At 45.0% G+C, this 25,685-nt stretch overlaps 1 protein-coding gene across 1 annotated transcript in view; it reads right to left on the reverse strand.

Moving 5' to 3' along the window:
* Nucleotides 1-25,685, reverse strand: part of LOC139393681 (CUB and sushi domain-containing protein 3-like) — a gene marked incomplete at its 5' end in the record, with an annotated part of 562,572 nt that overhangs the window by 78,846 nt on the left and 458,041 nt on the right. The window contains 5 exons of the mRNA XM_071142025.1: nucleotides 2,336-2,509; nucleotides 3,446-3,631; nucleotides 9,115-9,288; nucleotides 14,560-14,733; nucleotides 24,313-24,486. Of these exons, the coding sequence (XP_070998126.1) occupies nucleotides 2,336-2,509; nucleotides 3,446-3,631; nucleotides 9,115-9,288; nucleotides 14,560-14,733; nucleotides 24,313-24,486 (882 nt within the window). The remainder of the gene's footprint in view (nucleotides 1-2,335; nucleotides 2,510-3,445; nucleotides 3,632-9,114; nucleotides 9,289-14,559; nucleotides 14,734-24,312; nucleotides 24,487-25,685) is intronic.

Genomic DNA, 25,685 nt, shown 5'->3' on the forward strand with positions numbered 1-25,685 from the left:
TTCCCTATGTAGCCAGCTAGCTGTGTATATACATTCACTATGTAGCCACCTAGCTGTGTGTATATAACCAGGTAGGCAAGTTGAGAACAAGTCCTTATTTACAACTGTGACCTGGCCAAGATAAAGCAAAGCAGTGAGACACAGACAACACAGAGTTACACATAAACAAACGTACAGTCAAAAGCACAATAGAAAAAAAAGAAAGTCTATATACAGTGTGTGTAAATGACACGAGGAGTCAATGTGGAGGCTATATACAGGGGGTACTGGTACATAGTCAATGTGGAGGCAATATACAGGAGGGTACTGGTACAGAGTCAATGTGGAGACTATATACAGGGGGTACTGGTACAGAGTCAATGTGGAGGCAATATACAGGAGGGTACTGGTACAGAGTCAATGTGGAGGCTATATACAGGGGGTACCGGTATAGAGTCAATGTGGAGGCTATATACAGGGGGTACCGGTACAGAGTCAATGTGGAGGCTATATACAGGAGGGTACCGGTACAGAGTCAATGTGGAGGCTATATACAGGGGGGTACTGGTACAGAGTCAATGTGGAGACTATATACAGGGGGTACCGGTATAGAGTCAATGTGGAGGCTATATACAGGGGGTACCGGTACAGAGTCAATGTGGAGGCTATATACAGGAGGGTACCGGTCATTAACCCCATCTCATTAACCCCATCTCATTAACCCCCATCTCAGCCACACATTTAAATATATAGAACTTCCGATGAGTGAACAGCTTACAGCAAACTTTGAGATAAAACTTTGAAAACAAGATGTAAATTTGTTGTTTTAAACTTCCTAAAGTTCAGTTAAATGACATTAAAACCAGTAGGCAATGCTAACAATATGTGAGCCGTCTGCTGCTAAAGGTCTGGTGGAAAGTAACCAGATGGAGACTCGCTTCATCATCAGTCTCCATGACAACCTGGAGAAGCTGCTCATAGAACATCTAAATCAAATAAACATCAAGGTGAACAGTCTCCATAACAACCTGGAGAAGCTGCTCATAGAACATCGAAATCAAATAAACATCAAGGTGAACAGTCTCCATGACAACCTGGAGAAGCTGCTCATAGAACATCTAAATCAAATAAACATCAAGGTGAACAGTCTCCATGACAACCTGCAGAAGCTGCTCATAGAACATCGAAATCAAATAAATATGAACAGTGAGGCATTGGTCCTTCCCTGGACAGTGAGGTATGGGTCATTCCCTGAACAGTGAGGTATGGGCCATTCCCTGAACAGTGAGGTATGGGCCATTCCCTGAACAGTGAGGTATGGGCCATTCCCTGAACAGTGAGGTATGGGCCATTCGCTGAACAGTGAGGTATGGGCCATTCGCTGAACAGTGAGGTATGGGCCATTCCCTGAACAGTGAGGTGTGGGTCATTCCCTGAACAGTGAGGTATGACAGTGAGGTATGGGCCATTCCCTGAACAGTGAGGTGTGGGTCCTTACCTGAACAGTGAGGTAATGGTCCTTACCTGAACAGTGAGGTAATGGTCCTTACCTGAACAGTGAGGTAATGGTCCTTACCTGAAAAGTGAGGTAATGGTCCTTACCTGAACAGTGAGGTAATGGTCCTTACCTGAACAGTGAGGTAATGGTCCTTACCTGAACAGTGAGGTAATGGTCCTTACCTGAACAGTGAGGTAATGGTCCTTACCTGAACAGTGAGGTAATGGTCCTTACCTGAACAGTGAGGTAATGGTCCTTACCTGAACAGTGAGGTAATGGTCCTTACCTGAAGAGTGAGGTATGGGTCCTTACCTGAACAGTGGGGTAATGGTCCTTACCTGAACAGTGAGGTAATGGTCCTTACCTGAACAGTGACGTAATGGGCCTTACCTGAAGAGTGAGGTATGGGTCCTTACCTGAACAGTGAGGTAATGGTCCTTACCTGAACAGTGAGGTAATGGTCCTTACCTGAACAGTGAGGTAATGGTCCTTACCTGAAGAGTGAGGTATGGGTCCTTACCTGAACAGTGGGGTAATGGTCCTTACCTGAACAGTGAGGTAATGGTCCTTACCTGAACAGTGAGGTATTGGTCCTTACCTGAAGAGTGAGGTATGGGTCCTTACCTGAACAGTGAGGTAATGGTCCTTACCTGAACAGTGAGGTAATGGTCCTTACCTGAACAGTTAGGTAATGGTCCTTACCTGAACAGTGGGGTAATGGTCCTTACCTGAACAGTGGGGTAATGGTCCTTACCTGAACAGTGAGGTAATGGTCCTTACCTGAACAGTGGGGTAATGGTCCTTACCTGAACAGTGAGGTAATGGTCCTTACCTGAACAGTGAGGTAATGGTCCTTACCTGAACAGTGAGGTATGGGTCCACTCCAGTGTCCATTGATTTGACAGGTGAGTGATGACTCTCCAATCAGCTCTCTGTCCCCTGAACAGGAGTACTGCACCGTGGAGCCAAACGAGAACTTGTCCCCAACCATGGTACCGTAGGGAGGAGAGCCAGGGTTCCCACAGTCCTCCTCTATTACACACAATAACATTCCCCATAGCCAACAGTCAGATTGTTATGGCTCATTAACACTGTTTGTGTCCCAAATGGCACACTATTCCTTATGTAGTGCACTACTTTTAACTACAGCCCTATTGCCCCTGTATAGGGAATGGGGTGCCATTTGGGATGTAGTCATCTTTAACACAACACTCTTAGAATAAAATGATTCCAAAACGGTTTATTTGGCTGTCATCATAGGAGAACCCTTTTTGGTTCCAGGTAGAACTCTGTTGGGTTCCATGTAGACCTCTCTATCGGAAAGGGTTCTAAAATGGAACTCAATAGGGTTCTACCTTTTTTTTTAAAGAGTGTATACTGTCAGTCAGTATAGCCATTACAGTCAGCCTTCATTAGGTCATTAGCATTTAGACAGACGTTGGTTACACACATTTGTAACCTATACAAATCAAGTCCATTAAGGATCAAACACATGGCTAGAACAACAGGGAGATCGTGGAGAAATGCTTTGATGAATGTCACTCACAGCAAAAGATAAGTACTATTGCGCGATAAATGTGAACTGTGCATCAACCTTTGGTGTGTACATAGGCTTCCTTTTTTAATCTCTAGTCTCCTCCTCCTGCACCTCAGTAGTTGTGGGTGTGTGGTACAGATCTTAATTTGACCTGTATTGTGGCAGCAAAATAATCCTGCAGCAACAGGATTTTAATGTTTAGTCCATCATGTTGATTGATCGGGGGGAGGGGGTCAAAATGAGGTCACATGTTAAAGTGGAATACTGTTAATACAACCGGGTGACAGAGCTGGTTTTCAGTGAATTTGTGTGAAGAAAAAAAATGTAATCGCGAAGCTCATCTGCATTTCCTCAGCAACAAAACAGTGATCAAATAAAGATCCTACATCTGTAGTTTCAACAAGTTGTGAAGAGAAAACAGACAAACGTACCAAGACATTCAGGTAGAGGTTTGTCCCAGTGGCCAATAGGTTGACAGGTCAGTGCAGAGGAACCGAACAGGTAGTATCCAGGGTTACAGGTGTAGAACACCACACTGCCCAGGGTGAAGTTACCGTGCTCTATCTTACTCTCCCTGATGGAGTTAGCCGGGATGCCAGGGTCTGTGCAGTTCACCACTGGATGGAATTAAAACACATAGAATGAATAACATTATATCATTGTTAGTACAAATATATCTAGAATAACTATTTGTCAAAACTATTGTATCAATAACAACTATTGTATCAATAACACCTATTGTATCAATAACAACTATTGTATCAATAACAACTACTGTATCAATAACAAAGATTGTCAAAACTATTGTATCAATAACACCTATTGTATCAATAACACCTATTGTATCAATAACAACTACTGTATCAATAACACCTATTGTATCAATAACAACTATTGTATCAATAACAACTATTGTATCAATAACACCTATTGTATCAATAACACCTATTGTATCAATAACAACTATTGTATCAATAACACCTATTGTATCAATAACACCTATTGTATCAATAACACCTATTGTATCAATAACAACTACTGTATCAATAACAACTATTGTATCAATAACAACGATTGTATCAATAACAACTACTGTATCAATAACAACTATTGTATCAATAACAACTATTGTATCAATAACACCTATTGTATCAATAACAACTATTGTATCAATAACACCTATTGTATCAATAACACCTATTGTATCAATAACAAAGATTGTCAAAACTATGTCAATATTTCCCCCCTAGCCTGGTCTCAGATCCGCTCGTACCGTCTTGACAACTCCTAGGAAGCACAAACAGATCTGGGACCAGGCTACAATTTCCCTAATGAATGTATATATTGTCCTATCTACCATCGTCATACCATAGATCTAGCTGTCGCCCCCCGCCCCCCCCCCCCCCCCCCCTGTGAATCTCAGACAGTACAACATATTCCATCTGGCTGAACTAGTCATTAGAAAGTGCTATCTGTGGTATCTGTCAAGTGTCGTCTGTGTTCAATTGCCAGTTAATAATAGAATCGCTGAATTGACACAAATCGCAGCCTGCTCCTGTTTATACGATGAATGGCTCATCTGCACTTGGATGTACCCCGTGTTATATTATGAAGTATTTTAAATACTAATGAGGCTTAAAATGCCTTGTTTATTTCCCAGAGATGTTACTGCAGGCTATAGGTGTCAGATGTCTGTGCTCTGCTGTTTCTGTAGCCAATGAAATGCTTTGAAAGGCGGGTCATGGCTCACATTAACTCTCCAACACACACACACACGCGCGCACACACACGCACACACACACACACACACACACTGACGCCACACACACATTCATTTACCCCTACCTACAGTATACTGCTGTTACTGTTACTGTCTATTATCTATCCTTTACCTCTACCTACAGTATACTGCTGTTACTGTCTATTATCTATCCTTTACCCCTACCTACAGTATACTGCTGTTACTGTCTATTATCTATCCTTTACCTCTACCTACAGTATACTGCTGTTACTGTCTATTATCTATCCTTTACCCCCTACCTACAGTATACTGCTGTTACTGTCTATTATCTATCATTTACCCCTACCTACAGTATACTGCTGTTACTGTCTATTATCTATCCTTTACCTCTACCTACAGTATACTGCTGTTACTGTCTATTATCTATCCTTTACCCCTACCTACAGTATACTGCTGTTACTGTCTATTATCTATCCTTTACCCCTACCTACAGTATACTGCTGTTACTGTCTATTATCTATCCTTTACCTCTACCTACAGTATACTGCTGTTACTGTCTATTATCTATCCTTTACCCCTACCTACAGTATACTGCTGTTACTGTCTATTATCTATCCTTTACCCCTACCTACAGTATACTGCTGTTACTGTCTATTATCTATCCTTTACCCCTACCTACAGTATACTGCTGTTACTGTCTATTATCTATCCTTTACCCCTACCTACAGTATACTGCTGTTACTGTCTATTATCTATCCTTTACCCCTACCTACAGTATACTGCTGTTACTGTCTATTATCTATCCTTTACCCCTACCTACAGTATACTGCTGCTACTGTCTATTATCTATCCTTTACCTCTACCTACAGTATACTGCTGTTACTGTCTATTATCTATCCTTTACCCCTACCTACAGTATACTGCTGTTACTGTCTATTATCTATCCTTTACCCCTACCTACAGTATACTGCTGTTACTGTCTATTATCTATCCTTTACCCCTACCTACAGTATACTGCTGTTACTGTCTATTATCTATCATTTACCCCTACCTACAGTATACTGCTGTTACTGTCTATTATCTATCCTTTACCCCTACCTACAGTATACTGCTGTTACTGTCTATTATCTATACTTTACCCCTACCTACAGTATACTGCTGTTACTGTCTATTATCTATCCTTTACCCCTACCTACAGTATACTGTTGTTACTGTCTATTATCTATCCTTTACCCCTACCTACAGTATACTGCTGTTACTGTCTATTATCTATCCTTTACCCCTACCTACAGTATACTGCTGTTACTGTCTATTATCTATCCTTTACCTCTACCTACAGTATACTGCTGTTACTGTCTATTATCTATCCTTTACCCCTACCTACAGTATACTGCTGTTACTGTCTATTATCTATCCTTTACCCCTACCTACAGTATACTGCTGTTACTGTGTATTATCTATCCTTTACCCCTACCTACAGTATACTACTGTTACTGTCTATTATCTATCCTTTACCCCTACCTACAGTATACTGCTGTTACTGTCTATTATCTATCCTTTACCCCTACCTACAGTATACTGCTGTTACTGTCTATTATCTATCCTTTACCCCTACCTACAGTATACTGTTGTTACTGTCTATTATCTATCCTTTACAGTATACTGCTGTTACTGTCTATTATCTATCCTTTACCCCTACCTACAGTATACTGCTGTTACTGTCTATTATCTATCCTTTACCCCTACCTACAGTATACTGCTGTTACTGTCTATTATCTATCCTTTACCTCTACCTACAGTATACTGCTGTTACTGTCTATTATCTATCCTTTACCCCTACCTACAGTATACTGCTGTTACTGTCTATTATCTATCCTTTACCCCTACCTACAGTATACTGCTGTTACTGTCTATTATCTATCCTTTACCTCTACCTACAGTATACTGCTGTTACTGTCTATTATCTATCCTTTACCCCTACCTACAGTATACTGCTGTTACTGTCTATTATCTATCCTTTACCTCTACCTACAGTATACTGTTGTTACTGTCTATTATCTATCCTTTACCCCTACCTACAGTATACTGCTGTTACTGTCTATTATCTATCCTTTACCCTCTACCTACAGTATACTACTGTTACTGTCTATTATCTATCCTTTACCCCTACCTACAGTATACTACTGTTACTGTCTATTATCTATCCTTTACCCCTACCTACAGTATACTGCTGTTACTGTCTATTATCTATCCTTTACCTCTACCTACAGTATACTGCTGTTACTGTCTATTATCTATCCTTTACCCCTACCTACAGTATACTACTGTTACTGTCTATTATCTATCCTTTACCCCTACCTACAGTATACTGTTGTTACTGTCTATTATCTATCCTTTACCCCTACCTACAGTATACTGCTGTCTATTATCTATCCTTTACCCCTACCTACAGTATACTGCTGTTACTGTCTATTATCTATCCTTTACCCCTACCTACAGTATACTGCTGTTACTGTCTATTATCTATCCTTTACCCCTACCTACAGTATACTGCTGTTACTGTCTATTATCTATCCTTTACCTCTACCTACAGTATACTGCTGTTACTGTCTATTATCTATCCTTTACCCCTACCTACAGTATACTGCTGTTACTGTCTATTATCTATCCTTTACCTCTACCTACAGTATACTGCTGTTACTGTCTATTATCTATCCTTTACCCCTACCTACAGTATACTGCTGTTACTGTCTATTATCTATCCTTTACCTCTACCTACAGTATACTGCTGTTACTGTCTATTATCTATCCTTTACCTCTACCTACAGTATACTGCTGTTACTGTCTATTATCTATCCTTTACCTCTACCTACAGTATACTGCTGTTACTGTCTAGTATCTATCCTTTACCCCTACCTACAGTATACTGCTGTTACTGTCTATTATCTATCCTTTACCCCTACCTACAGTATACTGCTGTTACTGTCTATTATCTATCCTTTACCCCTACCTACAGTATACTGCTGTTACTGTCTATTATCTATCCTTTACCCCTACCTACAGTATACTGCTGTTACTGTCTATTATCTATCCTTTACCCCTACCTACAGTATACTGCTGTTACTGTCTATTATCTATCCTTTACACCTACCTACAGTATACTGCTGTTACTGTCTATTATCTATCCGACCTACAAGAAGTTTTCAGACCTCTTGACTTCCTCCACATTTCGTTAGGTTACAGCCTTATTCTAAAATTGATTAAATTGTCCCCCCCCCCCCCCCCTCATCAATCTACACACAATACCCCCACATAATTACAAAGCGAAAATAGTTATTTTATTTTTTATTTTTTAAACTGAAATATAATTTACATAAGTATTCAGACTCTTTATTGCTTAGTTTGTACTCCTTGTAAATAGACACATTTTGGTTATTTCATTGTGTTACTATTTTTCCTTCGGTTTATTAAACAAATGTTTCTTACTAACTTTTTAAAAACGCTGCAATTGGTTGGTTAAGGGCTCGTAAGTAGGCGTTGTGTAAGCATGTGACAAATAACATTTGATTTGAGTGTGTGTGTGTGCGTGCATGCATGCGTGTGTGTGCACGTGTGTGTATGTGTGTGAGTGCATGCCTCCACACGCGTGTGTGTGTGTGTGTGTGTGCGTGTGTGCGTGTGTGCGTGTGTGTGTCTGTACCCACTGCCTGCTACCCACCTCTACATGAAGGTGGCTGTTGACTCCACTGCCTGCTCCCCACCTCTACATGAAGGTGGCTGTTGACTCCACTGCCTGCTACCCACCTCTACATGTGGCTGTTGACTCCACTGCCTGCTACCCACCTCTACATGAAGGTGGCTGTTGACTCCACTGCCTGCTACCCACCTCTACATGAAGGTGGCTGTTGACTCCACTGCCTGCTACCCACCTCTACATGAAGGTGGCTGTTGACTCCACTGCCTGCTACCCACCTCTACATGAAGGTGGCTGTTGACTCCACCGCCTGTTACCCACCTCTACATGAAGGTGGCTGTTGACTCCACCGCCTGTTACCCACCTCTACATGAAGGTGGCTGTTGACTCCACCGCCTGCTCCCCACCTCTACATGAAGGTGGCTGTTGACTACACTGCCTGCTACCCACCTCTACATGAAGGTGGCTGTTGACTCCACTGCCTGCTACCCACCTCTACATGAAGGTGGCTGTTGACTCCACTGCCTGTTACCCACCTCTACATGAAGGTGGCTGTTGACTCCACCGCCTGCTCCCCACCTCTACATGAAGGTGGCTGTTGACTACACTGCCTGCTACCCACCTCTACATGAAGGTGGCTGTTGACTCCACTGCCTGTTACCCACCTCTACACGTAGGTGGCTGTTGACTCCACTGGCGACTCGCCTGGCACTGGGCTCTGGACACTCCCTCCAGTACGTAACCTTGGTTACAGAAGAAGCTGACCACATCGTTGTAGTTGAATCCGTCCCCTGTAGTTCTCCCATAGATGGGACTGCCTGGATGGCCACATGTGATTGCTGTACACATGAAAAAATACAATTACGGGAAAGAAATATATGTAAACGACGGGGCCATACTGAGTATCCCCATCGGTGTTCTAGTGACATTGTCTTGGTCTAATCTGGACCTCCAAGCCAGTTCCACTGGTTGGTTTTATGACTCAGCACCTCCATTAGAGGACTGCTTTAGATCTGGGACACCAGGTTGGGTTTGCAATTCATTTTCAGTTCGAACAGAAAAAAAAACAGAATTACTCCGGACCTCGTAGGGTAACAATTGAATATCCCTGCTTCAAAAAAAAGGGGGGGGTTCACCCAGTCTAGTCATTCTATTTCTATGCCTGCAGCACAGTAAAAGGGGGCGGGTTCACCCAGTCTAGTCATTCTATTTCTATGCCTGCAGCACAGTAAAAGGGGGCGGGTTCACCCAGTCTAGTCATTCTATTTCTATGCCTGCAGCACAGTAAAAGGGGGCGGGTTCACCCAGTCTAGTCATTCTATTTCTATGCCTGCAGCACAGTAAAAGGGGGGGGGGGGGGTTCACCCAGTCTAGTCATTCTATTTCTATGCCTGCAGCACAGTAAAAGGGGGGGGGGGGGGGGGGTCACCCATTCTATTTCTATGCCTGCAGGACAGTAAAGGGGGGGGGGGGGGGTCACCCAGTCTAGTCATTCTATTTCTATGCCTGCAGCACAGTAAAAGGGAGGGGGTGGGGTCACCCATTCTAGTCATTCTATTTCTATGCCAGCAGCACAGTAAAAGGGAGGGGGGGGTCACCCATTCTTGTCATTCTATTTCTATGCCTGCAGCACAGTAAAATGGGGGGGTGGGTTCACCCATTCTAGTCATTCTATTTCTATGCCTGCAGCACAGTAAAATGGGGAGGGGTTCACCCATTCTAGTCATTCTATTTCTATGCCTGCAGCACAGTAAAATGGGGAGGGGTTCACCCATTCTAGTCATTCTATTTCTATGCCTGCAGCACAGTAAAAGGGAGGGGAGGGGGTTACCCATTCTAGTCATTCTATTTCTATGCCTGCAGCACAGTAAAAGGGAGGGGGGGGGGTTTACCCATTCTAGTCATTCTATTTCTATGCCTGCAGCACAGTAAAATGGGGGGGTGGGTTCACCCATTCTAGTCATTCTATTTATATGCCTGCAGCACAGTAAAAGGGGGTGGGGTTACCCATTCTAGTCATTCTATTTCTATGCCTGCAGCACAGTAAAAGGGAGGGGGGGGGTTACCCATTCTAGTCATTCTATTTCTATGCCTGCAACACAGTAAAAGGGAGGGGGGGGTTTACCCATTCTAGTCATTCTATTTCTATGCCTGCAGCACAGTAAAATGGGGGGGTGGGTTCACCCATTCTAGTCATTCTATTTCTATGCCTGCAGCACAGTAAAAGGGGGGGGGTGGGTTCACCCATTCTAGTCATTCTATTTCTATGCCTGCAGCACAGTAAAAGGGGGGGGTGGGTTCACCCATTCTAGTCATTCTATTTCTATGCCTGCAGCACAGTAAAAGGGAGGGGGGGGGGGGGTTTACCCATTCTAGTCATTCTATTTCTATGCCTGCAGCACAGTAAAAGGGGGGGTGGGGGGTTCACCCATTCTAGTCATTCTATTTCTATGCCTGCAGCACAGTAAAAGGGGGAGTTCAATACAGCTGATGAATATGCGACACATCATCATTATCAATATCATTACCATTCTATTAACCTTGGAACACCCAGAGAGATCAAGTTCTATATGTGGATGAAGATGAAAACGACATAGAAAATGGACTAGAATAATAATTAGTGGTGAAGAAGAAACCTCCGTGAGTCAACTAGAGAGATGTGTTGACACAGCAGCAGTAAGCTCACTGTACACTCCAATTCAACTGTAAACAAACCTTCACATCACTATCAGTAGATTCAGGGTGTCCCTTGTGGGCATCCGTATTTTATACAAAGCATTAAGTTAAGTACACAAGTCTACTCGAGTTTTTGGCACTGTTGCTGTGCCTTTTCATTAGAGTCATGTTGGCTGGGTGGGGTTGGTGGACTATAATGGGAGGTTGGGGGTGGAGTCATGTTGGCTGGGCGGGGTTGGGGGACTATAATGGGAGGTTTGGGGTGGAGTCATGTTGGCTGGGTGGGGGTGGGGGTGGAGTCATGTTGGCTGGGTGGGGGTGGGGGTGGAGTCATTTTGGCTGGGCGGGGTTGGGGGACTATAATGTGAGGTTGGGGGTGGAGTCATGTTGGCTGGGTGGGGTTGGGGGTAGAGTCATGTTGGCTGGGCGGGGTTGGGGGAATATGATGGGAGGTTGGGGGTGGAGTCATGTTGTCTGGGTGGGGTTGGGGGTGGAGTCATGTTGTCTGGGTGGGGTTGGGGGACTATACTGGGAGGTTGGGGGTGGAGTCATGTTGTCTGGGTGGGGTTGGGGGTGGATTCGTATTGGCTGGGTGGGGTTGGGGGACAATAATGGGAGGTTGGGGGTGGAGTCATGTTGGCTGGGTGGGGTTGGGGGGAGTCATGTTGGCTGGGTGGGGTTGGGGGTGGAGTCATGTTGGCTGGGTGGGGTTGGGGGTGGAGTCATGTTGGCTGGGTGGGGTTGGGGGTGGAGTCATGTTTGCTGGGTGGGGTTGGGGGTGGAGTCATGTTGGCTGGGTGGGGTTGGGGGACTATACTGGGAGGTTGGGGGTGGAGTCATGTTGTCTGGGTGGGGTTGGGGGTGGATTCGTGTTGGCTGGGTGGGGTTGGGGGACAATAATGGGAGGTTGGGGGTGGAGTCATGTTGGCTGGGTGGGGTTGGGGGGAGTCATGTTGGCTGGGGGGGGGTGGGGGTGGAGTCATGTTGGCTGGGTGGGGTTGGGGGTGGAGTCATGTTGGCTGGGTGGGGTTGGGGGTGGAGTCATGTTTGCTGGGTGGGGTTGGGGGTGGAGTCATGTTGGCTGGGTGGGGTTGGGGGACTATACTGGGAGGTTGGGGGTGGAGTCATGTTGGCTGGGTGGGGGTGGAGTCATGTTGGCTGGGTGGGGTTGGGGGTGGAGTCATGTTGGGTGGGTGGGGTTTGGGGACTATGATGGTGGAGGCCCCAAAAAATAACTGAACAAATACACAGACCTGTAGGGTCGATATAACAACATGTACAGACCAGTAGGGTAGATACAACAACATGTACAGACCAGTAGGGTAGATATAACAACCAATAGGGTATATATGACAACATGTACAGACCAGTAGGGTAGATATAACAACATGTACAGACCAGTAGGGTAGATATAACAACCAGTAGGGTATATATGACAACATGTACAGACAAGTAGGGCCAATATAACAACATTAACAGACCAGTAGGCTAAATACAACAACCAGTAGGGTCGATATAACAACATGTACAGACAAGTAGGGTAGATATAACAACATGTACAGACCAGTAGCGTAGATATAACAACCAGTAGGGTCGATATAACAACATGTACAGACCAGTAGGGTAGATATAACAACATGTACAGACCAGTAGGATAGATTTAACAACATGTACAGACCAGTAGGGTAGATATAACAACTAGTAGGGTCGATATAACAACATGTACAGACGAGTAGGGTTTATATAACAACATGTACAGACCAGTAGGATAGATTTAACAACATGTACAGACCAGTAGGGTCTATATGACAACATGTACAGACCAGTAGGGTTTATATGACAACATGTACAGACCAGTAGGGTAGATATAACAACCAGTAGGGTCGATATAACAACATGTACAGACCAGTAGGGTAAACATAACAACATGTCCAGACCAGTAGGATAGACATAACAACATGTCCAGACCAGTAGGGTAGTCAAAACAACATGTCCAGACCAGTAGGATAGACATAACAACATGTCCAGACCAGTAGGGTAGACATAACAACATGTCCAGACCAGTAGGATAGACATAACAACATGTCCAGACCAGTAGGGTAGTCATAACAACATGTCCAGACCAGTAGAATAGACATAACAACATGTCCAGACCAGTAGGGTAGACATAACAACATGTCCAGACCAGTAGGGTAGAGGGTGAATACGTACAGACACACAGCGGCAGCTGTCCAGACCAGTAGGATAGACATAACAACATGTACAGACCAGTAGGATAGACATAACAACATGTACAGACCAGTAGGATAGACATAACAACATGTCCAGACCAGTAGGGTAGAGAGGGTGAATACGTACAGACACACAGCGGCAGCTGTCCAGACCAGTAGGATAGACATAACAAAATGTACAGACCAGTAGGATAGACATAACAACACGTCCAGACCAGTAGGATAGACATAACAACACGTCCAGACCAGTAGGATAGACATAACAACATGTACAGACCAGTAGGGTAGATATAACAACCAGTAGGGTAGACATAACAACATGTACAGACCAGTAGGATAGACATAACAACATGTACAGACCAGTAGGGTAGACATAACAACATGTACAGACCAGTAGGATAGACATAACAACTTGTACAGACCAGTAGGGTAGACATAACAACATGTACAGACCAGTAGGATAGACATAACAACATGTCCAGACCAGTAGGGTAGAAGGTGAATACGTACAGACACACAGCGGCAGCTGTCCAGACCAGTAGGATAGACATAACAAAATGTACAGACCAGTAGGATAGACATAACAACACGTCCAGACCAGTAGGATAGACATAACAACATGTCCAGACCAGTAGGGTAGAGGGTGAATACGTACAGACACACAGCGGTAGCTGTACAGACCAGTAGGATAGACATAACAACATGTCCAGACCAGTAGGATAGACATAACAACATGTACAGACCAGTAGGATAGACATAACAACATGTCCAGACCAGTAGGATAGACATAACAACATGTACAGACCAGTAGGATAGACATAACAACATGTCCAGACCAGTAGGATAGACATAACAACATGTACAGACCAGTAGGATAGACATAACAACATGTCCAGACCAGTAGGATAGACATAACAACATGTACAGACCAGTAGGATAGACATAACAACATGTCCAGACCAGTAGGATAGACATAACAACATGTCCAGACCAGTAGGGTAGACATAACAACATGTCCAGACCAGTAGGGTAGACATAACAACATGTACAGACCAGTAGGATAGACATAACAACATGTCCAGACCAGTAGGATAGACATAACAACATGTCCAGACCAGTAGGGTAGACATAACAACATGTCCAGACCAGTAGGGTAGACATAACAACATGTCCAGACCAGTAGGGTAGAGGGTGAATACGTACAGACACACAGCGGCAGCTGTCCAGACCAAAGGTGATCCTGCTGGCAGATGCGGACCGAGGATCCTATGAGTCTGAAGCCAGGGTTACACTGGTAGACCACGGTGTCTCTGTATCCGAAGTTCTCCCCTATCGCCTGACCGTTCACAATCTGCTCCGGGATACCGCAGTGACCCGCTGGAGAGGGGGGGGGGGGGGGGGGGGGGGGGGGGGGTGTTAAGGGCAATCAATCAATCAATCAATCAATCAAATGTTTTTAGCATATAGACACTTTTTTTTACAACAATATTTACTACGACGTGCAAAGTTAAACTAGTGCTTTGTATAGGGACTATGGAGTCCACTACTCTAGTGAAAAGTAGTGCTTTGTATAGGGACTATGGAGTCCACTACTCTAGTGAAAAGTAGTGCTTTGTATAGGGAATATGGAGTCCACTACTCTAGTGACACGTAGTGCTTTGTATAGGGACTATGGAGTCCACTACTCTAGTGACACGTAGTGCTTTGTATAGGGACTATGGAGTCCACTACTCTAGTGACACGTAGTGCTTTGTATAGGGAATATGGAGTTCACTACCCTAGTGAAAAGTAGTGCTTTGTATAGGGACTATGGAGTCCACTACTCTAGTGACACGTAGTGCTTTGTATAGGGACTATGGAGTCCACTACTCTAGTGACACGTAGTGCTTTGTATAGGGAATATGGAGTTCACTACCCTAGTGAAAAGTAGTGCTTTGTATAGGGAATATGGAGTCCACTACTCTAGTGACACGTAGTGCTTTGTATAGGGACTATGGAGTCCACTACTCTAGTGACACGTAGTGCTTTGTATAGGGAATATGGAGTTCACTACCCTAGTGAAAAGTAGTGCTTTGTATAGGGAATATGGAGTCCACTACTCTAGTGACACGTAGTGCTTTGTATAGGGAATATGGAGTCCACTACTCTAGTGAAAAGTAGTGCTTTGTATAGGGAATATGGAGTCCACTACTCTAGTGAAAAGTAGTGTTTTGTATAGGGAATATGGAGTCCACTACTCTAGTGACACGTAGTGTTTTGTATAGGAAATATGGAGTCCACTACTCTAGTGAAAAGTAGTGCTTTGTATAGGGAATATGGAGTCCACTACTCTAGTGAAAAGTAGTGCTTTGTATAGGGAATATGGAGTCCACTACTCTAGTGACACGTAGTGTTTTGTATAGGAAATATGGAGTCCACTACTCTAGTGAAAAGTAGTGCTTTGTATAGGGAATATGGAGTCCACTACTCTAGTGAAAAGTAGTGCTTTGTATAAGGAATATGGAGTCCACTACTCTAGTGAAAAGTAGTGCTTTGTATAAGGAATATGGAGTCCACTACTCTAGTGGAAAGTAGTGTTTTGTATAGGGAATATGGAGTCACTTCAGACACAGTTATGTACAGTCAGACATCCAAGAAAAGAGAAAGCAAGCAGTCTATGTATCGTCTATGTATCCTCTATGTCTACTCTATGTAGCCTCTATGTAGCCTCTATGTATCCTCTATGTCTCCTCTATGTATCCTCTATGTAGCCTCTATGTATCCTCTATGTATCCTCTATGTATCGTCTATATGTCCTCTATATAGCCTCTATATAGCCTCTATATAGCCTCTATATAGCCTCTATATATCCTCTATATATCCTCTATGTATCCTCTAGATAGCCTCTATGTATCCTCTATGTATCCTCTATGTATCCTGTATATATCCTCTATGTGTCCTCTATATATCTTCTACATACAGTTGAAGTCGGAAGTTTACATACACTTTAGCCAAATACATTTAAACTCAGTTTTTCACAATTCCTGACATTTAATCCTCGTAAAAATTATAGTTTTAGGTCAGTTAGGATCGCCACTTTAATTTTAAGAATGTGAAATGTCAGAATAATAGTAGGGAGAATGATTTATTTCAGCTTTCATCACATTCCCAGTGGGTCAGAAGTTTACATACACTCAATTAGTATTTGGTAGTATTGCCTTTAAATTGTTTAACGTTCAAATGTTTCGGGTAGCCCCTTCCACAAGCTTCCCACAATAAATTGGGGGAATTTTGGCCCATTCCTCTGGACAGAGCTGATGTAATTAAGTCAGGTTTGTAGGCCTCCTTGCTAGCACACGCTTTTTCAGTTCTGCCTACACATTTTCTATAGGATTGAGGCCAGGGCTTTGTGATGGCAACTCCAATACCTTGACTTTGTTGTTCAACTTTGGAAGTATGCTTGGGGTCATTGTCCATCTGGAAGACCCATTTGCGACCAAGCTTTAACTTCCTGACTGATGTCTTGAGATGTTGCTTAAATATATCCACATAATCTTCCTCCCTCATGATGCCATCTATTTTGTGAAGTGCACCAGACCCTCCTGCAGCAAAGCACCCCCCACAACATGATATTGTTGCCACCCCCGTGCTTCACGGTTTGGATGGTGTTCCTCGGCTTGCAAGCCTCCCCCATAACGATGGTCATTATGGCCAAACAGCTCTATTTTTGTTTCATCAGACCAGAGGGCATTTCTCCAAACATATGTTCTTTGTCCCCGTGTGCAGGTCCTTTGCTGATGAACCAGATTGTGGAGGTCTACAATGTTTTTTCTGAAGTCTTTTTCTTAATGATTTATGTTTGATTTTCCTCATGACGTCAAGCGAAGAGGCACTGAGTTTGAAGGCAGGCCCTGAAATAGATCCACAGGAACACCTCCAATTGACTCAAATTATGTCAATTAACCTATCAGAAGCTTCTAAAGTCATAACATAATTTTCCTGGAATTTTCCAAGCTGTTTAAAGGCACAGTCAACTTAGTGTATGTACACTTCTGACCCACTGGAATTGTGAGACAATGAATAATAAGTGAAATAATCTGTCTATAAACAAGTGTTCGAAAAAATAACTTGTGTCATGCACTAACTGACTTGCCAAAACTATAGTTTGTTAACAAGAAATTTGTGGAGTGGTTGAAAAACTTGTTTTTATACTCCAACCTAAGTGTCTGTAAACATCTGACTTCAACTGTATTTTACATATGGACACTTTTACAACAGCATTTACTACGCCGTGACCAGGGTCTGTAGTGACGCCTGAGAAGCACCACTGTGCCACCCGGGAGCCCCATTGAACCCCATTGAATATATAAACTGTTGAGTTCATATACCATTTGTATTGGTGTGGGAACTAATCCCACTACCACTGTGAATGTGTCCTATCCAGTACATCTCTCTCTCTCTACCTATCTTCCAAGCCTGTCTCTCCCACTACCACTGTGAATGTGTCCTATACTGTACATCTCTCTCTCTCTACCTATCTTCCAAGCCTGTCTCTCCCACTACCACTGTGAATGTGTCCTATACTGTACATCTCTCTCTCTCTACCTATCTTCCAAGCCTGTCTCTCCCACTACCACTGTGAATGTGTCCTATACTGTACATCTCTCTCTCTCTACCTATCTTCCAAGCCTGTCTCTCCCACTACCACTGTGAATGTGTCCTATACTGTACATCTCTCTCTCTCTCTACCTATCTTCCAAGCCTGTCTCTCCCACTACCACTGTGAATGTGTCCTATACTGTACATCTCTCTCTCTCTCTACCTATCTTCCAAGCCTGTCTCTCCCACTACCACTGTGAATGTGTCCTATACTGTACATCTCTCTCTCTCTACCTATCTTCCAAGCCTGTCTCTCCCACTACCACTGTGAATGTGTCCTGTACTGTACATCTCTCTCTCTCTACCTATCTTCCAAGCCTGTCTCTCCCACTACCACTGTGAATGTGTCCTATACTGTACATCTCTCTCTCTCTACCTATCTTCCAAGCCTGTCTCTCCCACTACCACTGTGAATGTGTCCTATACTGTACATCTCTCTCTCTCTACCTATCTTCCAAGCCTGTCTCTCCCACTACCACTGTGAATGTGTCCTATCCAGTACATCTCTCTCTCTACCTATCTTCCAAGCCTGTCTCTCCCACTACCACTGTGAATGTGTCCTATCCAGTACATCTCTCTCTCTACCTATCTTCCAAGCCTGTCTCTCCCACTACCACTACGAATGTGTCCTATACTGTACATCTCTCTCTCTCTCTACCTATCTTCCAAGCCTGTCTCTCCCACTACCACTATGAATGTGTCCTATACTGTACATCTCTCTCTCTCTACCTATCTTCCAAGCCTGTCTCTCCCACTACCACTGTGAATGTGTCCTATACTGTACATCTCTCTCTCTCTACCTATCTTCCAAGCCTGTCTCTCCCACTACCACTGTGAATGTGTCCTATACTGTACATCTCTCTCTCTCTACCTATCTTCCAAGCCTGTCTCTCCCACTACCACTGTGAATGTGTCCTATACTGTACATCTCTCTCTCTCTCTACCTATCTTCCAAGCCTGTCTCTCCCACTACCACTGTGAATGTGTCCTATACTGTACATCTCTCTCTCTCTACCTATCTTCCAAGCCTGTCTCTCCCACTACCACTGTGAATGTGTCCTATACTGTACATCTCTCTCTCTCTACCTATCTTCCAAGCCCGTCTCTCCCACTACCACTATGAATGTGTCCTATACTGTACATCTCTCTCTCTCTACCTATCTTTCAAGCCTGTCTCTCCCACTACCACTATGAATGTGTCCTATACTGTACATCTCTCTCTCTACCTATCTTCCAAGCCTGTCTCTCCCACTACCACTGTGAATGTGTCCTATACTGTACATCTCTCTCTCTCTCTACCTATCTTCCAAGCCTGTCTCTCCCACTACCACTGTGAATGTGTCCTATACTGTACATCTCTCTCTCTCTACCTATCTTCCAAGCCTGTCTCTCCCACTACCACTGTGAATGTGTCCTGTACTGTACATCTCTCTCTCTCTACCTATCTTCCAAGCCTGTCTCTCCCACTACCACTGTGAATGTGTCCTATACTGTACATCTCTCTCTCTCTACCTATCTTCCAAGCCTGTCTCTCCCACTACCACTGTGAATGTGTCCTATACTGTACATCTCTCTCTCTCTACCTATCTTCCAAGCCTGTCTCTCCCACTACCACTGTGAATGTGTCCTATACTGTACATCTCTCTCTCTCTACCTATCTTCCAAGCCTGTCTCTCCCACTACCACTGTGAATGTGTCCTATACTGTACATCTCTCTCTCTCTCTACCTATCTTCCAAGCCTGTCTCTCCCACTACCACTGTGAATGTGTCCTATACTGTACATCTCTCTCTCTCTACCTATCTTCCAAGCCTGTCTCTCCCACTACCACTGTGAATGTGTCCTATACTGTACATCTCTCTCTCTCTACCTATCTTCCAAGCCCGTCTCTCCCACTACCACTATGAATGTGTCCTATACTGTACATCTCTCTCTCTCTACCTATCTTTCAAGCCTGTCTCTCCCACTACCACTATGAATGTGTCCTATACTGTACATCTCTCTCTCTACCTATCTTCCAAGCCTGTCTCTCCCACTACCACTGTGAATGTGTCCTATACTGTACATCTCTCTCTCTCTCTACCTATCTTCCAAGCCTGTCTCTCCCACTACCACTGTGAATGTGTCCTATACTGTACATCTCTCTCTCTCTACCTATCTTCCAAGCCTGTCTCTCCCACTACCACTGTGAATGTGTCCTGTACTGTACATCTCTCTCTCTCTACCTATCTTCCAAGCCTGTCTCTCCCACTACCACTGTGAATGTGTCCTATACTGTACATCTCTCTCTCTCTCTACCTATCTTCCAAGCCTGTCTCTCCCACTACCACTGTGAATGTGTCCTATACTGTACATCTCTCTCTCTCTACCTATCTTTCAAGCCTGTCTCTCCCACTACCACTATGAATGTGTCCTATCCAGTACATCTCTCTCTCTACCTATCTTCCAAGCCTGTCTCTCCCACTACCACTGTGAATGTGTCCTATACTGTACATCTCTCTCTCTCTCTACCTATCTTCCAAGCCTGTCTCTCCCACTACCACTGTGAATGTGTCCTGTACTGTACATCTCTCTCTCTCTACCTATCTTCCAAGCCTGTCTCTCCCACTACCACTGTGAATGTGTCCTATACATCTCTCTCTCTCTCTACCTATCTTCCAAGCCTGTCTCTCCCACTACAACTGTGAATGTGTACTATACTGTACATCTCTCTCTCTCTACCTATCTTTCAAGCCTGTCTCTCCCACTACCACTATGAATGTGTCCTATCCAGTACATCTCTCTCTCTACCTATCTTCCAAGCATCTCTCTCTCTACCTATCTTCCAAGCCTGTCTCTCCCACTACCACTACGAATGTGTCCTATACTGTACATCTCTCTCTCTCTCTACCTATCTTCCAAGCCTGTCTCTCCCACTACCACTGTGAATGTGTCCTATCCAGTACATCTCTCTCTCTACCTATCTTCCAAGCCTGTCTCTCCCACTACCACTACGAATGTGTCCTATACTGTACATCTCTCTCTCTCTCTACCTATCTTCCAAGCCTGTCTCTCCCACTACCACTATGAATGTGTCCTATACTGTACATCTCTCTCTCTCTACCTATCTTCCAAGCCTGTCTCTCCCACTACCACTGTGAATGTGTCCTATACTGTACATCTCTCTCTCTCTACCTATCTTCCAAGCCTGTCTCTCCCACTACCACTGTGAATGTGTCCTATACTGTACATCTCTCTCTCTCTACCTATCTTCCAAGCCTGTCTCTCCCACTACCACTGTGAATGTGTCCTATACTGTACATCTCTCTCTCTCTCTACCTATCTTCCAAGCCTGTCTCTCCCACTACCACTGTGAATGTGTCCTATACTGTACATCTCTCTCTCTCTACCTATCTTCCAAGCCTGTCTCTCCCACTACCACTGTGAATGTGTCCTATACTGTACATCTCTCTCTCTCTACCTATCTTCCAAGCCCGTCTCTCCCACTACCACTATGAATGTGTCCTATACTGTACATCTCTCTCTCTCTACCTATCTTGCAAGCCTGTCTCTCCCACTACCACTATGAATGTGTCCTATACTGTACATCTCTCTCTCCACCTATCTTCCAAGCCTGTCTCTCCCACTACCACTGTGAATGTGTCCTATACTGTACATCTCTCTCTCTCTCTACCTATCTTCCAAGCCTGTCTCTCCCACTACCACTGTGAATGTGTCCTATACTGTACATCTCTCTCTCTCTACCTATCTTCCAAGCCTGTCTCTCCCACTACCACTGTGAATGTGTCCTGTACTGTACATCTCTCTCTCTCTACCTATCTTCCAAGCCTGTCTCTCCCACTACCACTGTGAATGTGTCCTATACTGTACATCTCTCTCTCTCTCTACCTATCTTCCAAGCCTGTCTCTCCCACTACCACTGTGAATGTGTCCTATACTGTACATCTCTCTCTCTCTACCTATCTTTCAAGCCTGTCTCTCCCACTACCACTATGAATGTGTCCTATCCAGTACATCTCTCTCTCTACCTATCTTCCAAGCCTGTCTCTCCCACTACCACTGTGAATGTGTCCTATACTGTACATCTCTCTCTCTCTCTACCTATCTTCCAAGCCTGTCTCTCCCACTACCACTGTGAATGTGTCCTGTACTGTACATCTCTCTCTCTCTACCTATCTTCCAAGCCTGTCTCTCCCACTACCACTGTGAATGTGTCCTATACTGTACATCTCTCTCTCTCTCTACCTATCTTCCAAGCCTGTCTCTCCCACTACCACTGTGAATGTGTCCTATACTGTACATCTCTCTCTCTCTACCTATCTTTCAAGCCTGTCTCTCCCACTACCACTATGAATGTGTCCTATCCAGTACATCTCTCTCTCTACCTATCTTCCAAGCATCTCTCTCTCTACCTATCTTCCAAGCCTGTCTCTCCCACTACCACTACGAATGTGTCCTATACTGTACATCTCTCTCTCTCTCTACCTATCTTCCAAGCCTGTCTCTCCCACTACCACTATGAATGTGTCCTATACTGTACATCTCTCTCTCTCTCCCTATCTTCCAAGCCTGTCTCTCCCACTACCACTGTGAATGTGTCCTATACTGTACATCTCTCTCTCTCTACCTATCTTCCAAGCCTGTCTCTCCCACTACCACTGTGAATGTGTCCTATACTGTACATCTCTCTCTCTCTCTACCTATCTTCCAAGCCTGTCTCTCCCACTACCACTGTGAATGTGTCCTATACTGTACATCTCTCTCTCTCTACCTATCTTCCAAGCCTGTCTCTCCCACTACCACTGTGAATGTGTCCTATACTGTACATCTCTCTCTCTCTCTACCTATCTTCCATGCCTGTCTCTCCCACTACCACTATGAATGTGTCCTATACTGTACATCTCTCTCTCTCTCTCTACCTATCTTCCAAGCCCGTCTCTCCCACTACCACTATGAATGTGTCCTATACTATACATCTCTCTCTCTCTACCTATCTTCCAAGCCCGTCTCTCCCACTACCACTATGAATGTGTCCTATACTGTACATCTCTCTCTCTCTACCTATCTTTCAAGCCTGTCTCTCCCACTACCACTATGAATGTGTCCTATACTGTACATCTCTCTCTCTACCTATCTTCCAAGCCTGTCTCTCCCACTACCACTGTGAATGTGTCCTATACTGTACATCTCTCTCTCTCTCTACCTATCTTCCAAGCCTGTCTCTCCCACTACCACTGTGAATGTGTCCTATACTGTACATCTCTATCTCTCTACCTATCTTCCAAGCCTGTCTCTCCCACTACCACTGTGAATGTGTCCTATACTGTACATCTCTCTCTCTCTCTACCTATCTTCCAAGCCTGTCTCTCCCACTACCACCGTGAATGTGTCCTATACTGTACATCTCTCTCTCTCTCTACCTATCTTCCAAGCCTGTCTCTCCCACTACCACTGTGAATGTGTCCTATACTGTACATCTCTCTCTCTCTACCTATCTTCCAAGCCTGTCTCTCCCACTACCACTGTGAATGTGTCCTATACTGTACATCTCTCTCTCTCTACCTATCTTCCAAGCCTGTCTCTCCCACTACCACTGTGAATGTGTCCTATACTGTACATCTCTCTCTCTCTACCTATCTTCCAAGCCTGTCTCTCCCACTACCACTGTGAATGTGTCCTATACTGTACATCTCTCTCTCTCTCTACCTATCTTCCAAGCCTGTCTCTCCCACTACCACTATGAATGTGTCCTATACTATACATCTCTCTCTCTCTACCTGTCTTTCAAGCCTGTCTCTCCCACTACCACTATGAATGTGTCCTATACTGTACATCTCTCTCTCTACCTATCTTCCAAGCCTGTCTCTCCCACTACCACTGTGAATGTGTCCTATCCAGTACATCTCTCTCTCTACCTATCTTCCAAGCCTGTCTCTCCCACTACCACTATGAATGTGTCCTATACTGTACATCTCTCTCTCTCTCTACCTATCTTCCAAGCCTTTCTCTCCCACTAAATAAATAGGAAAAGAGGGAAGGAGAATAGGAGTTTCCTGGTCCTGGTGCTGTCATGACAAGGAGTGGCACAAACAGACTGGTACCCAGGCTAGAGTGGGAGTCCCTACCCAGGCATTGAGTCTCTGCTGTCATGACAAGGAGTGGCGAGTAGTGCGTGTGATGGCACAAACAGACTGGTACTCAGGCTAGAGAGGGAGTCCCTACCCAGGCATTGAGTCTCTGCTGTCGTGACAAGGAGTGGCGAGTAGTGGGCGTGATGGCACAAACAGACTGGTACCCAGGCTAGAGTGGGAGTCCCTACCTAGGCATTGAGTCTCTGTGCCGCTCCACAGTCCTGAGAGCATGCACTCCCTCACGGTGGAGCCCACCAGGATGTATCCAGGGTTGCAGCTGAAGATGGCAGAGGCTCCAAAGGTAGTCTGAGTTCCAATCTTTCTCCCATTAGGAGGAGTGGGCAGCTCTCCACAGGAAATGACTGCAGTAAGAAAGAGATAGACAGGTGAGACCAGAGAGAGAGAGGGGAGAGCAGAGAGAAAGAGAGAGAGGGGAGACCAGAGAGAGAGAGACAGGGGAGACCAGAGAGAGAGAGACAGGGGAGACCAGAGAGAGAGACAGGGGAGACCAGAGAGCGAGAGAGACAAGGGAGACCAGAGAGAGAGAGACAGGTGAGACCAGAGAGAGAGAGACAGGGGAGACCAGAGAGAGAGAGACAGGGGAGACCAGAGAGAGAGAGAGACAGGGGAGACCAGAGAGAGAGAGACAGGGGAGACCAGAGAGAGAGACAGGGGAGACCAGAGAGAGAGAGAGAAAGAGACAAGGGAGACCAGAGAGAGAGAGACAGGTGAGACCAGAAAGAGAGAGACAGGGGAGACCAGAGAGAGAGAGAGAGACAGGGGACACCAGAGAGAGAGAGACAGGGGAGACCAGAGAGAGAGAGAGACAGGGGAGACCAGAGAGAGAGAGACAGGGGAGACCAGAGAGAGAGACAGGGGAGACCAGAGAGAGAGAGAGAAAGAGACAAGGGAGACCAGAGAGAGAGAGACAGGTGAGACCAGAAAGAGAGAGACAGGGGAGACCAGAGAGAGAGAGACAGTGGAGAACAGAGAGAGAGAGAGAGACAGGGGAGACCAGAGAGAGAGAGACAGGTGAGACCAGAGAGAGAGAGACAGGGGAGAGCAGAGGGAAAGAGAGACAGGGGAGACCAGAGAGAGAGACAGGGGAGACCAGAGAGAGAGAGTGGAGAACAGAGAGTGAGAGAGAGAGAGAGACAGGGGAGACCAGAGAGAGAGAGACAGGTGAGACCAGAGAGAGAGAGACAGGGGAGAGCAGGGAGAGAGAGACAGACAGGGGAGAGCAGAGAGAGAGAGAGACGGACAGGAGAGAGCAGAGAGAGAGAGAGAGACAGGGGAAAGCAGAGAGAGAGCGACAGGGGAGAGCAGGGAGAGAGCGAGACAGACAGGGGAAAGCAGAGAGAGAGAGAGACAGACAGGGGAAAGCAGAGAGAGAGAGACAGACAGGGGAGAGAGAGAGAGACAGACAGGGGAAAGCAGAGAGAGAGAGAGACAGACAGGGGAAAGCAGAGAGAGAGAGAGACAGGGGAGAGCAGGGAGAGAGCGAGACAGACAGGGGAAAGCAGAGAGAGAGAGAGACAGACAGGGGAAAGCAGAAAGAGAG

The sequence above is a fragment of the Oncorhynchus clarkii genome, unplaced genomic scaffold (genome assembly GCF_045791955.1).
Source record: "Oncorhynchus clarkii lewisi isolate Uvic-CL-2024 unplaced genomic scaffold, UVic_Ocla_1.0 unplaced_contig_214_pilon_pilon, whole genome shotgun sequence".
Taxonomy (NCBI): domain Eukaryota; kingdom Metazoa; phylum Chordata; class Actinopteri; order Salmoniformes; family Salmonidae; genus Oncorhynchus; species Oncorhynchus clarkii.